The sequence below is a fragment of the Corvus moneduloides genome, chromosome 8 (genome assembly GCF_009650955.1).
Source record: "Corvus moneduloides isolate bCorMon1 chromosome 8, bCorMon1.pri, whole genome shotgun sequence".
In the NCBI taxonomy this organism is placed as follows: domain Eukaryota; kingdom Metazoa; phylum Chordata; class Aves; order Passeriformes; family Corvidae; genus Corvus; species Corvus moneduloides.
In genome coordinates this window covers 19964180-19981925 of record NC_045483.1, presented here as the reverse complement: position 1 = coordinate 19981925, position 17746 = coordinate 19964180, and the positions used below count along the sequence as shown (strand labels likewise).

At 42.8% G+C, this 17746-nt stretch overlaps 1 protein-coding gene across 2 annotated transcripts in view; it reads right to left on the bottom strand.

The window, feature by feature from the left end:
* PIK3AP1 (phosphoinositide-3-kinase adaptor protein 1) overlaps positions 1-17220 on the bottom strand; it is a 39886-nt gene extending 22666 nt beyond the window's left edge. The window contains exons 1-2 of one of the 2 annotated variants that reach the window (XM_032116577.1): positions 16917-17220; positions 10784-11200 (exon numbers count right to left, since the gene is read on the bottom strand). In XM_032116577.1, coding sequence (XP_031972468.1) covers positions 10784-11200; positions 16917-17205 — 706 coding nt within the window. In that variant the 5' untranslated portion in view covers positions 17206-17220. Of the gene's footprint in view, positions 1-1476; positions 1579-10783; positions 11201-16916 lie in introns of those variants that run through there. The other variant, XM_032116578.1, reaches the window with a different exon arrangement.
* Positions 17221-17746: the final 526 nt, after the last annotated feature.

The following is a 17746-nucleotide window of genomic DNA, read 5'->3' as shown; positions in this document are numbered from 1 at the left end:
TCCATTTTGTCAGAAGACTACCATGATTTCTTAAAACTATCTCCCATGGCCAGAATTTTCCAAACCTTGTAAGACTGTGGAGCAGTCAAGGATTTAAGACAACATTTTGAAACTTATGTGTTGTTTACTACTTAGTATAAAACACATCTCTAAAGAGTAGTACAAATTATTCTCCAGATAAAATCTTAGACTTGGACTGTCATTGTTCTTGTATTAGTAAGAAATACTCTATTTAAAATCCTCAGTCCTGATGAGAAAGACCTAAGTGATGAATTGTGCTGTCAAACCTGTGGCACCCTTACAGTGAAGCTGCCAAGAATTCAGATTTCACTCAGAATGCCCCAATCTCCAAGCACATCAATTTTCCACAAATCAAGAGAGCCAAAGTTACTATAAGTGGGCCACCATTAGGGGTTCATGTCCTCCTAGTTTCAAACTGAAGCTAGAAGTCAGTCAGGAATTTTAATCTAGGCTTCTTCAGTGTTATTATTATTACCACCAAAGACTTAAACTTAGGATATTTGTAGTGCTTTGTTACACTCTTTTTAAAAAAGTATTTTCTATAAATATAAATGAGATTTTAGGAATTATATTAAATCAACCTTGCTTTCAGGAGACAAGTTTTAAGCCACAGAACTTTAGCAAATCATTCAGCTGAATTTTTTTTCCACAAATTGTGGTGCACACACACTTAACTAAGTATGTGAATCTCTCCACATGGCAAATAAGCCTACTCACAGGAGTACAAGTAGATTGCTGCTTCAATGTTTGCTGTGGAAAGAAGAGAGCCAAAACTTTGCAGCTCTGAAGTTCAAGTAAGGCATGACCACTAATATCAACATTTCTTAAACAAACCTAGAACAGTACATGTAATTTAGCAAACAGATTTTAATACTGCACCAAATCTGAAGATTTAACTAAGCAACTGCTTTGACACAAGGCTGAAGGCGGTCTTCTGGATTTTCAGACTAGTACCAAGTATTAGAAAAAATTAACTGAGGCATTATTGTCCTTAACTCAGTATTTCAATTCATACTGTTCAAAGTCATCAACTGCAAGAACCAGACACATTTTGGGAACCCTTCTCGTAGAGAAACATGGACTACTCCCACCTCGGAGTGCCAGGCTGCCCTGCTGCATACAGAAGAAAAAGCACTGGTCCCACATCCTTCGCTTATATGATAGCTATTGCATCAAGTATTCAGCATATGCAGAGCAAGATGCCCTGTCTTTTAGGGAGAAGAGGCAATTGTTACTAGAATAGCGTCTCTGTAATCTCTGTTGGTTACTTCCAATATGACTAAATCAGAAAGACTAAGCTCCCAGCAGATGAGAGAGCCAATGATGACCAAAACACAGCAACACACTGATGTTCCTGCAACATACGCACAAATGGACACTTGCCAATATCCTGACTTCCAATATCAGGACTTCATCCCCAACGCAATTTGGAACGATTAGTGTGGTAATTTTTACCTCGCTTGGCCAACATGTGGTCCTCTTCAGAGAAAAATCAAACCAAAGCTGTGGATCTCAGCTACAACATACACAAGTAAGCAAGGATAAGAAGGGAGGCAAGGAGAGAACAAGCCCCCAGCCCCTCTGCTTTAACGGTGTTATTTGATACTAGAAACAATTTAGCAAATAAAGAATAACTAGAGCTTTTAAGAAGTTCTGGCATTGCACTTCTGCATTCTTGTAACAGAGTTGACTGCCCGGAGGTCATGTGAGCACAGAGCTGTTAGGTAATACAGGAAGAAGTACGCAGTGTTAATCAGTAATTGGATTAACAGCTGAAGGAACAGGCACTCAGAGTTTCAGGTATGAATTATTCATCTGTTTCTTCATTCAGAAAACACTGAAATTGCGAAGTACCAAATTCCCACATAAGCGGTGAAGTGATCCTGTGATTCATCTTGCAAGTTCCAATCATGTGCCAGTGACTGACTCATGAACATGCAAGCACTGGAAGAGGAAACCGTCCCATTACATTTGATAATATCCATGCTCTAAAGCATTGTTAGATCAGGTTTCCCACTCACTAAGATACTTGAGTAATGACAATCCATTTGCATATACAGATTCAGCAGTTATAACATTGCAATAATACCCAGGCTAGAGAGGCCATCACTGAGGAGATTAACAGACTCATTAAAGTTAAGTGAATACCTGAATTAAGCTTCTCCATGAGCATGTGCCGTAGGTCAACAGCTCGTGGTCATAAAAGGCTCTCCCTTTCTGTTCCCCTTCAAACAGAGGCTACCTCAGGCCTCACGTGACAGCCTGCGAAACACTTGTGAGAATAGCAGCAAGGGGAGGAGATGTGGTCCAAGAAACCCAACCACATTTCCCCTTGAAGAACATGCCCCCCTCCAGGATGCACCAGCAGCTGAGCTGCAGAGAGCAGCCCCACACCCTTCTTGCCTGCCCTGCTGAGCTCCCTGCACAGCTGTCCTGCAGAAACTCACCCCAGGGAAAAGCCCAGTGAAAATATAGGCATGGACATGTGCTTCAAGAGCCTTTTAGCAGCTTTAGAAACTCATATGAAGCAGCCAGTTATTTTGACCTGCTGCTGTAGAGCACACACAGCTCCACCCCGTCATCCATTTCCTCCTGGCAAAGCTGGTGGGCTATCGGCATGGAGCCGACAGCTGTGGTTTCTCACAAGTCAGCCCTTACACCACAAGACATGTGAATGCCTGGAAGAAGTCAGCAGTCTGTCCAGATCACTCTGTCACACGGATATTAATGCTAATGGCACAACTGGGCAACAGCTTGTCTCAAGTTCTGCATGTGCAGACCAGCCCCTCGCTGACATCTGTAAACACCTCCCATTCTGTCCATCAACCAGTTGAGACAATTAGCTCTCACAAGGCCTCAGACTTTCATCTCACTATGCCTGGAATAAGAGGGAAGACCATCAAGGAGAGCTGCTTTTACCTGAAGCTTGCAATTTGCCAGTATCCTTTCCCAAGTGCTAACAAGGACATTAAGTCTCCCAGAGCAATTCCAGCTACACTTTCAAGAAGCAGACAAAGTACTGACAAGTACAGGGAAAGCAGGGAATGTTATCTTTCATCATGCTAACATTAGAGCCCCTGCTTTACCAACGAGATAAATGCTGATCAGGGAAACATCTTGTGATAAACCCTCAGAACTGGGTTATACTGTAGCAACACTTCCCGTTTCAACTGAGTGGAGAGAAGCGTGCAGAAAAACAGCAACAGAGAACAAAACACATGAAAATGTAAGACTTTGTAAAATTGTCCATACAGAACAAATAACGTATGGGACATCTCCCCCTTCTCTCCAAACTCCTCACCCCAAGCAGCTCATCTACCAGCACAGCACCTACAAACAGATTTTCAATTCTACAAAGAGCATAGCCATGTTTCATATGTCATGCAAAGCTTGAAACCACAAGGAACTATTTCTCATCCTCCATCAAGGAAACAAGGTGTATTTCACTATGTCAAGTTTTGCTAAGTGCCTTGCAGGTCTAGTGGTCAATCTGTGACTGGATCAAGTGTATAAACCTAAAAAACCAGCTCGGGTGCACGGAACAGGACAGAGACAGGGAAGACATTGAGGAAGAAGCAGGGTTCTAGCCACCCAGACAACAGACATTGTGCACATGACCAAAATCTCAAGCAAGAGAGGCTGGAATAGTTCACTTCCACTGGCAGAAAGAGACAACACATACTGACAAGGCATACGCATGCCTCTTATGACTTTCAAGGGTGCCAAGAATCACATATTCATCACTGATTCGAGTCTTCCTGAGAAGCCACAGGTAAGAAACATGGACATCCAACTTGCTGATTCATTCAGTACATCCTTGCTTCAATTTAAACACAATGCGTAACGCTTGCATGACAGAAAAGACGGTCCCCACAAAAGCCTAAAAACCTGGAACTCCACCTCAGAGAGTTGGGCAGCTGTTTGGAAACACCCCACCAGATCATCACTGTTTGACTGAAGGTGTGGTTCTATGAGTGGTTTCAGTAGATCTAAGGCCCCATTACTACTGAAAGGGCAGTCACGCATTCCCTCTCCTTCAAATCATTTCTCTTGGAATATCACCCTTGCAGTTCAATGCCACACCCGATCATCCAGACAGATGAAAGGTGGAGAATGAGGCAGACACTCTTCTGCAGCACTCCATGCTAAGGTCAGCCTATGCCACTGATGAAATTCCCCCTGAGAAACTCAAGCTACACTGTTATTCTCAAGTCACTTTTGAAAAACATGGCAAAAGTTTTCTGAGGTAATAACAAACAGCCATGAAAATCTTACAACCCTGGAAGCAAAACAACTAAGCACACAAGAAAGGTCTGTGAAATAACCTAAATTCTGTTTCATACATCTTTTCAGACCTGCTCTGTAAAGCATCTCTGGCATGACCACATAATTCTGCCAAGATTTTTCAGAAATTACTTCAGCTGCTCCAGACTTGAATGTGATCAGTGATGGCCATGGGGCTCTTACTTTAAGTAAGTGTCTTAAAGCCTTGCAGTTCTCATTAGCAGATACCTAGAATTAGTCTTAGACATCACCATAAAGCAACCTGTGAGGAGATTGTCAGAACCACAAGCCACAGAGAAATATGATTAGTATTTACAAGGTGCATAAAGACTATTATAGCCTGGAGCTTCTTAAACCACAACAGTTTCTGTCCTTTACTATTTCTGGGCTATCATTTCATTGTTTCTGTTTAGAAAACTAGTAGGCACCTATGCTAGCAATGCTTGAATTTTATACTGCCATGAAAGAAAACCCATGAAGTATTGCTTTTTATGTAAATAAACTGGGACTTCATGGAACACCTGGATGACAAACAATTCATCAATCCTGCAGCTGGAAAGACTATTTTAACTGCTTGATCCAAGTTTTAAGAATTCACTTAATTTTACCCCTTCAGAGAGGAGGGAGAGAAAACTGCATGCTACCACCTCATGTCTTCAAGGCCACTCCAATAAGCTGGCAGAAATAAATGTTGGATGCAATGGAGATAGGACTACTCAGAACATATTCCTCCCCAGAGCACTGAGACCCAGAAGTAAACAACACATGGCAGTTCTTGCCAAAGTTAAAAATACATTGTGAATTTAGGTCCCTAGCCCTAAATGGCAGCTATTAGCAAAAGTAAGCAATCAAATAATTACAGAAGCATAAAGCTGAAAGGAATCTCCCACATACTACAACTTCATCTACCTGGGTAGAGAAACACTTGAGAACATCTGTCCAACATGACCTTAAATTCTGAGTAGCTTATTCCAAGGTTGCTTTATCTTTACAGCTTGAGCCCAGCACAGGACCATAAAGATGATTAAGGAACCACAGCATCTTTCATAAGAGGAAAGGCTGCAAGAGCTGGAACTCTTCAGCCTGGAGAAAAGAAGACTCAGGGGAATCTTATATTGCTAAGATAGGAGGAAATGAAAAAGAGGGAGCCAGACTCTTCCTTAGTGCCCACTGCCAGGAAAAGAGGCAACGCCCACAAACTAAATTCATGAAGTTCCATCTGAATACAAGAAAACATTTTGTTAGTCTTGAGGGTGGTCAAACACTGCAACAGATTGCTCAGAGAGGCTGTGAAGTCCTGCAGAGCCTCCACCCGCAGAGACATTCAAAACCCAACTGGAGATGGTCTTGGGCAACCTGCTTTATCCAACCATGCTTGAGCAGAAAGTTTAGACTAGATGATCTCAAGAGGTCCCTTCAAACTTGAATGATTCTGTGATATGCTCCCAAGTTTCATTTGTGGTTTCATCAGTGCAACAGAAGAAAGCCAGGAATTTAATTAAATTCTCTGACATGAACAGGAGGAAGACTTATACAGCTTATGTGGTTCTTCTTATGCCATTTCCCTCTCAAAAAAGCTCATTGCCTTTGTCTCTGGCATCTCTCAATGAGCCCCTCAGTAGGTGGAGTAACATTTCAGCTCTTCCTGATCTACAAAGCTCAAAAAAAATTCTCATCTTCCTTCCAACTGTCCACAGCCCTCCACCTTCACCATATAATTCTTTACACCGACTTCTGACCCTCTTATTTCACAAAAAGTTTGTTGGTACTCTGCTACAGCGGGGCGAGCCCCTGGTGTCTGTGCCCCCAGGGCCCCTCTGCCAGGGCTACATGGCAGGGGGAGGAGACCCCGACATTACTCATCTTTCATTCTTGTGTGTTCCAGTGCACAAGAGCTCTGCTCAGCCAAGGTTGCACTTGTCCTTCAGCAGCACAGTTCACAGCTGCTGTCATAATCAGTTATCTCCTTAGCACTTCTCTGGCAGATGTGTGTAGGTTACGGACGGGTTCGGTCGGGACGGAGACGGAGAGATCTCTATAGGCAGGTCTTGGGACACAGTCGGTTTATTGTAAAGGGCGTGGGTATTGGGGCACTGCTCAGAGCTGCCAGACTCAGCTCTGAGCAGGCCCAAGAGAGCAAGAGAGTGAACGGGTGAGAGAGAGAGAGAGAGAGGGTGTAAGAGCAAGAGTGGAAGTAAGGAAGGAAAGGAATGAAGTCAAAGAGTAGAGAGAATGGAAGTGAGAATGTCTGAAGTCCTGGTTACAATACAATAAATCATCTTCTGTACTGAATATTCTAATTGTCACTAACCAATCTAATACAAGATACAAATCCTATAGCATTTACATACAGCCTATAAGAGTTCTTATATTACCATAGAGTGTTACATCTTAACTTCTAAAAACTACTCTTTGGACCCCTTCTGCTGAGCTAGTAGGGTCTGCTCTGACCCTTGGACCTGTTTGCAAGCAGAGGGTATTGTTCCATCAAGAGGGGATTACTTCAGTGGCCATACCATTGTTTTCTAGTTGTTCAGTAACTAAGACCTGGTATTTCAAAAGTGGCTTTCATTTCGATGTTGCCTGTAGTTTTCATATTCCCAAAATCTTTTGTCAGGCAATCATATTTACAAGGTTTTCCTGTTTCATCTTCCCCAACAGATGTGGACTTCCCTGTGCTTTTAACCACAAGAGATGGCTTGGACAGAAAGATCAAAGCCACTGATTAATTAGTAAATGCTTTGGAAATGCCAACTTTTAAAGAGGGAAATTAGAAATGCTTCAAAACAACATAGGTAGGGACAAATAAACTGGAGCAGTTGAAATGTCAACCGAGCTTTTGAGAACACATGAGGAAAGGTCACTGACTCCGACTGTGTGGCTCAGACTCCCAGCTGCTCAATGCTCACAGCAGAGCTATCACAAGCCAGGCAAGGCAGGTTAAGTAGCAGGCTAGTCACTGCACCCTGACTAGTGACTATACTCTGCTGAACCTGAGCTGGTGTGTACAGAGACATCCTGAGCAAGATTGTTTAATGTAGAGAATATGAGACTCAGGGGGGAACTTACTGCTTTCTACAACTACCTGAGAGAGGCTGTAGACTAGCGGGGGTTGATCTCTTCTCCCAGGCAACATGCAATGGGACAAGATGAAAGAGCCTCAAGTTGCTTCAGGGGAGGCTTAGCTTGGATACTATGACAAATTTCTTCACTGAAAGGGTGGTCAAGCATCAGAACAGGCTGCCCAGGCAAGTGGTGGGATCACCATCCCTGCAACTGTTCAAAAAAACATGTAGATGTGGTATTGAAGGACATGGTTTAGTGGTAGGCTTAGCAGTGTTAGGTTAGTAGGTGGACTCCATCTTGAAGATCTTTTCCAGCCTTAATAATTCTGTGATTTCCATCCCCTTAGCACAGTTATTGCATAGTCTGAAAAATTTCCCCACAGATAACAGGAGTACCTGCAAACAGAAACCTTTATGTGCTCTGTAGTTTGCCAGAGTTGAGAAACTTAAGAAGTAAAAATACCCCATCTACAAGAGAGCAAGAGTTAGCATCAGCACACAGTTTTCAAGAAGGCTGAGTGTTTCTCATTTCTGAATTCATACTAAACTAATAAAAATTAAAATAGGTTTCAGCATGTGATGTCTGGGGGTGTCATGTTCCCATGATGCCCTAACCAAACCGCAGCCAACAGCTGTGCTAGAGGGAACAGCACAGCCTGCACAGGGCCAGTGTGCAGCCTCTGGAGAAGAATTTGCCCTGACTGCATCCTGTACCATTTGCCTCACTAGCTCAGGATTCAGCAATTAGGAACTGAAGCTGAGTCATTTTAGCATCAGGCCTAGTTTTTCAGTGTGTACTGACACTGCTGTTAGAAGTACAGGTGAGTGCATGCGAAGACAATTACTTCCCAGAGGAAGACACCCAGACCCAAACCAACTCAAATATGGTCACGAACTTTCTCTGCTAAGTGCTGTAAAAATTAAGGGCTGCCTTAATCAGGAAAACTTAACTTCTGACTTAACTAAGACCAGAGCAGAGGCTGTATTTCTCAGTGGGAGAGGTCTGTTGTCACAAATACTTTAAGTCACTCATGCTGCAACCAAACCATACAGCAGGGTTTTTTTTTACCAGTCAAGAAGAAAGTTTTCACAGTTTCACCCAAAAAAGGAACTATGTGCACCTGGGGCTGTCTTCAGGGGAAAAATCAGAACATTTGCATTTGAGGCCATTCACAAAACTTGTGTAGAATCACACAATAGAGGTCACAGAGTCATTTTTTCCCCATGCAGAAGTAGGATCTGATACATTCATCCAAATACTTTGGCCATGAAAGCAGCCCATCTTAAACAGGTTCTTCCTTCACAAGAATCAGAGTGACAGCACATGGCTCATCTTTGCAACTGCTCTGATGTGCACAAACCAAAAGCCTGACATGGCATGCAAGTGACAGCCACATCAGCTATGACTGCCATTACAGTAACAGAAGTCCAGAAATTCTGCATCTTTGCATACCAAACTATCTGGAACATGCTACAGCAGACTCCACAGCAAATGAGCTTAGTTTTTAAATTTTTTCTTTCAGTCAAGTGTTTTCTAGATACAATGGAGTTTGAGATCAATTTATGCTTATTAGAGTGAGAAAACAGAAAATAAGTTGATTTTTTTTGTAATGTAGAAACAGCAACAAAAATCCAAAGCACAAACTCCTTTCAAAACACCATCTACATAAAGCCAAAGCACAGTTTGTTTCAGCACATGCTAACTTGCAGCACAGATGGAAAAGGACTTTACATCCAACTGTGAGAAGTCAGACTCTAGAGCCTTACCCTAAGAAGTTTTGCAGTAGATGTCTGGCAGCAAGCCAACTAAAGAGCCAGGCAGCCCACTAAATTGCTGCTCAGAATGCAGCAAGACTGAAGGCGTGAGTGGCAAGAGCTGCCTCTGGGGAAAGACATCAGAATCAACTTTCCTTTGTATTCTCACATACTCTCCAACTACACTAGAATTTACCCTAGTCTGGCCTAAAATAACTCTGACAGTCCTCAGGTACGTTTAGTAACGCCACTAACACTATTAAATCTCCCCAATTTTGAACAGCATACTAAAAATCAATAAAATATTGGTTCCGTGTTCTAGACCCAAGTTTGGAGGAAAACAGTAACTAAATTCTGCTTTTGACAGAAAGTGTCAGACAGGCTAATTTAGTCTCCGTTCAGTTTTATTTTTCAGAGTATAAAAGTTCAGCCACTGTTTTCTGTCTTCTTCCAGACTGAAAGCAAAGGAGCCAGACTACTTTAGCTCTAGGTTTGGTTTAGCTCTAGCATTGGGAAAACAAGATGCTTTAGAGGTACATGAAAGGGAGATGCAAACTTCAGCTTATGAAGATTTTTAAAACATACTAACAAATACCTTTTGTGACCTGGTTACCTCAGAATGACACCTTCAGCATAATCCCTACATAATCTTTTTCAGGGGAATTGTTTCAGCCAAGATCATGACTTTTAAAATTTATTTTTCCTGTGACAAATTTGTCATCATGATTACTGAAGTTGTTATCCTGGTATAAGGCATCTTTATGCACACAACACTAGACACACTGCCTCATTTACGCCACAGAATAGAGATAAATCTTAAACCAAGTTGCAAACACAGGATTTCAGTCTTGCTGAGGCTGACAAAGAATACTATAACCCTACCTATGGCAATGTCATAAAAATACCTGGACCAGCATGACTGCCCAGAGCTCTCCACCTTCATTTCAACAGAAACTATACAAAAGGAATTCTACACACTCTTCTGAAGTTTAGGGAAGTTTGGAATCAATTAAAACTCAGGACACTGGGCTTGTGTAGTCTCCAGCCATTAACACTTCTGTGCTAGTAAGTCCTCTGCGATTACAAGGTATCACTTTCAGACTGGTTAGGTTATTTTTAAGACCATCAGTGCAATTCTTTAATTAATCTCTGCCTTTTCATCATAGGTAGAAAAGTGATCTGTTGCCAGTATGGTTGCATCCTTGATTTTAGGTCCAGTGCTAGAGAATACATATTAGACCTTATTTTGGTTCTGATATGACAGAAACAAGTCTGAAGAAAAAGAGAATTCTTTTCCTTAAACTAAATAATTAAAAGACAATTTTCCATTGATTGGAGTCAATAAACTGCAGAGTACAATATTTACAGGCAGAATTTTAAATGTAAAAAGTTTTCATTTTCAATTTGCTGTCAAAACCCGGCATCCAAGACAACCTCAAATTCAGAAGTTCTCTGTGAGTCGCTGGTAATCTCTCCTGAATTAGGGACCAACTGACCAGGCATAGAAAAATTTGCCTATGTAACTTTATAGTTTACAAGGTTTGGACAATTTGCTTTAGTTTGCTCTTTAAGTAAAGCACATTACCAGTGTTAAAATAAGAATAAACAGTATCATGTATCTCCCTCCTCCAACCAGAAACTCCTCGCTATGGTCTTACCTTCTGAAATAGCCTTCTCGACAGCTGCAAGGTAAGCATCAGGCTCATCATCATTTGTGAGTTCTTGCCACTGAGACCAGTCCTTGAAAAAGGTCAAATAGTCGTCACAGTCTGTAACACCACAGAACAGCTTGACTACTTTGCACGGGGGCCATAAAGCTTCCTGAAGGCTCTGCAGGATGTGAGGGACATAAAAACTCTGCACCAGCTCAGCAGAAAGCAAAAGGATGATACTCCGACTTCGGCTGAACAGGTCCAGCTCCTGGTGGGAGATGGTGGAGTTGTCTTCCAGCTGGTAGCTCAGAATCCGATGCTTTCGAATGTGCCAAGTAAAGAGGAAGAGGTTCTGGAGGTACTGACACCATTCAGTGGCGTCACTTGCATACACAATCAGTACATCATATTCTCCAGGGGTTCCTGTACAGGTGCAAGATGATCACAGGGAAAAGGATTAAATTTAAACCATGAACTGACCCACAGCTTTGCAACAAAAAACCCCAGAGCACTGTCCCTATAATTCCTGTCAGAAACTACAAAGCATTTCAAAAGAACAGTAGTTCTATCCAAAGAGAGGTGTTTGTTTTGAGCCACAAAGCAATTCTAAGGGTGAATGAACTCCTACTTGTATCTACTGCACTAAATTTAAGTAGTTTTTTCATTCTTTATATATAAAGAGAAATGCTTTATACAAAGAAGAGCACTTCCTATGTAGTTTCAAGTGAAACAAACTATACATAGATTTACAGATTTAAAGCATTCTGATAGGAAAAAAAAAAGCCACAAAAACCAGACCTTCAAAGCAAACTAGCTTGAAAAGGGGAGTTCACCTTCACACAAAGTTACAATAATTTTAGGCAATTATAGGATCTCTGCAACACAACTGCAGATCATTACATGCCCAAGTGGAGCATACACCAAACAGCACACCAAAAATAACAAAGTCCTTTATTTAAATGAGGTCACACAATACTTACAGGAAGTCACTATGGCCCCCCGTGGTGTTAGGTATTTGCTCTCATTGCAGCAGAAAGCAAACTGCCTGCAAAGTTATGCATGCAACTAAGGGAACATCAGCCCCAGTGCTCACAGCACAGCCACTCTGTCTTTCAGGCTTCAGACATTTCGCAAAGCCATGCTAGAGTCCTTCCTCAAAACTGTCACAGAAAGTTTTCCCAACAATTTTGGAATGACAAACACTCTTCAGAGGGAAAGAACTAATACAATAGTGGTGGCCATAACACAGACCAAAATATGCTCATCAAAGTTGACCTCTTCTGTAATTCTCTAGAGACAGCTTCTACTTACAGATTCATGCATTTCTGTGCTCTGGAGCAAAAGCACTTAGAAATGTTACCAGCTTGCTAAGAAGAGCAGATGCAAATTTAACCAGTATGACATGATGCAGTGCTCTCCCACCAATCTCAAGGAAACTTTTAAGTCTAAATTTATTTTTTCCATTTACCTGTGAAGAAGTTTACCCAAAATTGAGGTTTACAGCTCAGGTCCCATGCTAAATTTCAGAGCTGAGCATTTCAAATCTTGTTAACAAATTGTCTTCTTCTAATTCCAGTTTGACTCTTTAGAAACGTCAACATTTTCAACCCATCTCCATCATGAAGCAAGCAAAGACAAATTTTTCCAATTAAAGCAGAGAACAATACCTAAAATTTGGCATCCAAAAGGAGGATCTGCAGAGTCAATTTAGCAGAACTGAAGGTGACAGTTTTGCAGTCACCTTAGAAAAATTCAACCAAAATTGCACGGCCTCTGAAGACTTTGTTCTACCACCTTCATCAGAACCTTCATTAAGAAATTAAGGCTGAAACAATGTCTAGGCTGAGGGACCGCAGCCCTAAACTATAAAGTTAGCAGCATTAAACTATAGTTTAGCAGAAGTGATACAGTAGAGAAGTAAAGAATGGAGATGTTCTCGGTGCTCGACCAGTAGTGTTAGTTACCTGCATAAACAAGGAAGTCTCTAGCAGTGAAAGGATGATATCCTAGCTATGGAGAACATGGACAGTACAGTGCTGACATATTCACTAGGACAGCTGCATATTTGTGAGGGAATACAGCTCCTGAACCCCAGATGGAGGCTTGTAGGAGACAGCGTTCCCAAAGGAGACGGTCCAACAAATTCATAAAGCAGAGTCCTCAGGACTCAAATCCTGAGAGTGCAGAACTGCTGTGAAAGATGATGGCTTTCACACCAGCGAGCACACCACTATTGCCAAAATATCACTGATGGTGGCTGACCACCACCTGGCAAAGACAACAGAATCACATGAGCAAAAACATGAAAACACAGCAGAATTCAAGTTTTATTCTAGAAAAGACGTACCACAGACTTCTGCTTCCACTGCCCTGTACTGATTTACATGCAGTACAGTGGGAAAGGACAGCACAATTGTCTGCTGAGAATGGAGCCCATGCACTGCACCATGGCCCACTGAGCCCAACCTCAACAGATAGGGAGATCACACAATGACTCTCTGAGGTGTGCCCAAAGCTCCTGAAGTCCTACCCTGGCGCTCTCTGGCAGCAGTCCCACCTCCAGCCTCTGGAAAAAATCAGTAGTGGCCTCCTGGGCATTTTAACATTCTGTAAAATGGAACACCTAATCCTATCATTCACTTTTAAGAAGCACAGAGCTTCCACAGCTATACCTGTGAGACAACAGGCCCTTCTCCAGCCTTTCAATTAAAGGAAGCAGCTGTGCTCAGAGACAGGGTGGAAGACCCATTGAATTTAAACATGCACTGCACTGCAGGGGCACTAAGTATCCAGGAATCCCTTCCTTCTCCAATATGTAGATAAAGGATGCAAACTTGACAGACTTACTCCAAGTTCCCTGCCAGAGCAATGCAACCTTTGCATCCAGCAGGAAGAAACTTCAACTAGTGTTTAGGAAAGGTATTGATTTCCTAGCTAGCACTGCTCTACAAGAGCGCCATTCCCCTTAACAGAGCTGTGCCAGCTCTCCTCAGGCCTTCTTACCTCAGCTCCTACAGCCTTTTACACGTATACAAGAAACCAAGGAACAATGCCCCTAAAACGAGAACCGGGAAATAAAACTACTGACTCCACTTGTAGAGCTAAAGTAATGCCCTATGTTCATAAGCAAAAATACTGGAAGTGGGTCTTGCAGAGCTAAATAAGCTTAAGTCAGCATTAGGACCGTTTCCAAAAAAACCCAGAAAAATCTAGAAACAACTTCAATTGCAACATTCTCTTTTAAAAGAAGGATGACACAGGACTATCCTTCCTGGATGACGCTATTATTTGTCTAACCAAATAGCTCCTTTTGCAGCACCAACTACTGCCCAGTCCTCAGGGAAAAGTGTAATAAATGGAATACAGAACATTTCAGGGAGGTTTTTCACAATTCTTCACACATCAGAAAAACTCACAGAGCACAGTTCAAAACACGATGTATACTCTGCCTGTTGTATACATACAGGGAAATCCTTTGGTGAACACCAAATATTTTATTTCCTCAAACCCTGCCCTTAGATGAACGCTTTAACAATGCTTTTGACAGGTTCATTTTGGAAAAATAAACACAATGAAGTCTTCAATTAAAGGAAGAAATATATGAACACTATATACAATAGCAAGATGAAGAAAAATGGTTGGCTGGCACAAGACTATCTTTCCCACTTTCAGGTGGGATCTAGCTTAAATTTTAACAATACCTTGTAACTGGATTCCTTAGAGTATTAAAAATACTTTTGCGTCTGTTTACAAAATGTCAGCACTAACAGTGATGCAGGGCATGTTTATTTATTTCATGGAAAATCATGAAGGTGCAATTCTGTTGCAGTTTGCATTGATAAACCATAACCTTTGGACTGCTTTACAGCTGTAACTGCCTCTTCAGTGTTTAGCTGCACACTTCGTTATACAGGAACGATAACAAACTGATGAGATTACAAACCAGTACCGCAGAAATGGCAAGACCTACAATTGAAGTGCAAGCCCCACAGATTAAACAGCACAAACAACATGATACAAAGCTTTCCCTAGCTTACAAACTGCACACAGAATGGAAGAGGATGAAACAATTCAATAAAAATCACCTACGCTCATGGCAAGAGAATAGAAGTATGCATGACCATGTCATGTCTTCACAGTCCCTCTCTAAGAAGCAAACAAATCAGGCTCATCTCCAAACTACGTCTGCAAGTAGTAAGGTGATGATCTTCAAGTTCAGAGCAAACACGCAATAGTGGTTTATGGCCGATCATAAGGTTCTGATTAGCACTAAAATAGCTAAAGAATACTGTGGGAAGTTGGCATGTTAGCTCTGGGTAAGACTACATCTTACATTATCAACTGTTATTATCTATTATTTCATTCCATAAGCCAAAAGGTTTGACCCTTTTTCAATTTACAGATCATGAAGTTTTCCATTATACTTGTGGGTCCCATAAGGAATATTCAGGGCCTCTAATAATACACAGCTTTTCTGTGTCATCTTTCACATACCTCTCATAAGTAGATCATGACTCCTCATTGTCCACAGACCAGGTGAAAAACTGAGACTAAATCCTTTACTCCCACTCAGATGATCATACACAGTGGCAAGCAATTTATTTTCATCTGCTAGAAAAAATCCACCTCCAATTCTGACTTCATAAGAAAGACATTACATAACCTGTTCCAGTGTGTTTTGGGATTCATATCTATGGAGGATACAGAAATATTGCTGTCCAAAAAACCAATCCTTGATAGATGGGAATTCACACTTCATGAAAGACAACTGTCTATAGTATAAAGGAAACCCAACTCAATGTGTCTTAATAAATTCTTAAAAGAGAGAGCACTTCCAGAAGGTGATAGAAACTGCTGGTGGGCCACTAAGAGAAGTCCTCAGCACCTTCCACATTTCAGTATCTGAAGTGTACGTATTTAAGTGATGTATGATGAAATAAACACATTCTCTACATTCATGGGATGCAAAGTAATAGTGATCACATGCAATAATTATTAACATTCTAGTGAGACTTCTTACCTCGACTGGAATAGAAAACCTTCACTTTAAATAAAATGCTGCAAAGAAGCAAGAGGAAATAGCAGAATCAAAGTAGATAAAATTTCTGCAAACCAAACTTCACAGAGAGGAACAAGAGATTTGCATTATGATACGTTAATGTAAAGTTGTTCTATTTTTAAGGGTCTCTGTGAAATCACCTTCTGTTTATAAAGAGAAAAGTAGTTTTGCCCACAAGTCTCCCGAGGCCTCCGTTTAGCTTATTTTTACATCACAAGGAGATACGCGTCAATGAAACGCAAATGTTACTTCACACCCTGAGAATGGCACGTTTTTTCCTTTTTTAGATAAAACCCATACACTTCTCTGCAAGTAGAGGAACTTGAAAATTGGTCATTAGGAAGACTTACACAATACAGTCTCAACCTCTCTCCCCTTGATTTGCAGCTCTAGTCTAGGTAGTTTAACCTGCACATATGTTAGCTAAAACATTTTCAGTTACGGCAAACTAGCTCAACTTGTGATCCTGTGCCACTCTGGCAAGGGGCACCAAGTCATACCCCCAAAAGGAAGTGGTGCTGAAGTATAAAGTCGTATTTAGGAAGAACTGACTTCTTTATAAAACATCACAGAAAAACATGCAAGTGGTTAAGGCGGATATGGGCAAATTACTCTACAGAACACCCTCCCTCAGAGCTCGCTGATCTGCCAAGCCGAAGTGCATTTAAGACGCAGGAGAGCTCTGCCAGCAGCTGCCCTGAGCTCCAAACAAGTGAGGCAAGGCAAGCTGGAAAGCGCTGCAGCCCGGCTACGAACAAAGGAGCCACCGTTGCTCTGAAGAGCGCCAGGGTTCCCTAAACTCGGAGAGCGGATCCCCCTTCCCCTTTCCCCAGCAGCGGAGCGCCAGGGGCGCGCACAGCCGCGCCGCGGCACCGCCCCGCAGGAGGAGCGGGCAGGGCTCCGCTACGCTCCGCTTACCGGCACCTCGGCGCGGGGCAGCTGCGGAGAGCCCCGGCCCGCCGGAGCACAGCGGGGCAGAGCGCGGGCAGCGCACCCCGGCGCCGCCGCCGCGCAGCACGACCGGGCGGAGAAGCCCCGCCGCTTCCCCGCGGCTCCCGGGACGACAGCCGCGGCACCTACCGGGGGCCGCCATGGCCCGGGGCTGGCGGGGAAGGGGCCGCTCCCCTTCCCTCACATCGGCGGCGCAGCAACGCGGTCCATCCCCCCGCGGCCGCTCCCTCGCCCCCGGCACGGCACAGGACACGGCTCCGGGCTCCTCCCGGCCCCGCCTCCCGCCCGCGGCGCCCCCTGCAGAGCCGGACACGGGGCTGCTCCTGCCCGGCCGTGCGGCGCCTTCCCGGTACTCGGAGGAACTCTTCTCCGAGCAGGGAAACTGCCTTTTCCAGCTGGCCCCAATCACGTATTCCATAGGTGGCCGAGGAAACAGCGCTATAACGAGGAAAAGTTGTGTTACAGTGATACAGTGGTCTCGAGAAACCTGGAGCAATAGTTTTGGAAAAGAACTGATACCTGCTTTATACTCATCCCTAACTTAGGTTTTGTCGTGTCTTCTATGAGCAAGGAAAATTCCTAGGGGGAAGCCAAGTACAGAATGAAGTAGCTTGATGTTCTGTGTTTTCATCTAGAAGATGCTGTCTTTCAAATGAGGTTTACCAGTTTCCGTAAGACTATGCCCACGTTTGAGTACAGAGACAATAAGCAGTGGAAGGACACTGTTATTGTTCAGAGAGTAGGACTCAACTTAGTAATTTTGTCACTGAAGACAAAGCAACAGATTCTGCCTAAATTATTCAGCTTATTCCTTTGCAAACTTAGAAAAACGCTTGTACCGGCGAGATCTTTCACTGATGCACTTCAGCACAGCAAAAGCAGACCCCTTACGACCTGGCTTCCCAGTCAAGGCAGTCATTCCCAAGCAGTCAGTGGACATTCTGTATGCAGCTTAATGT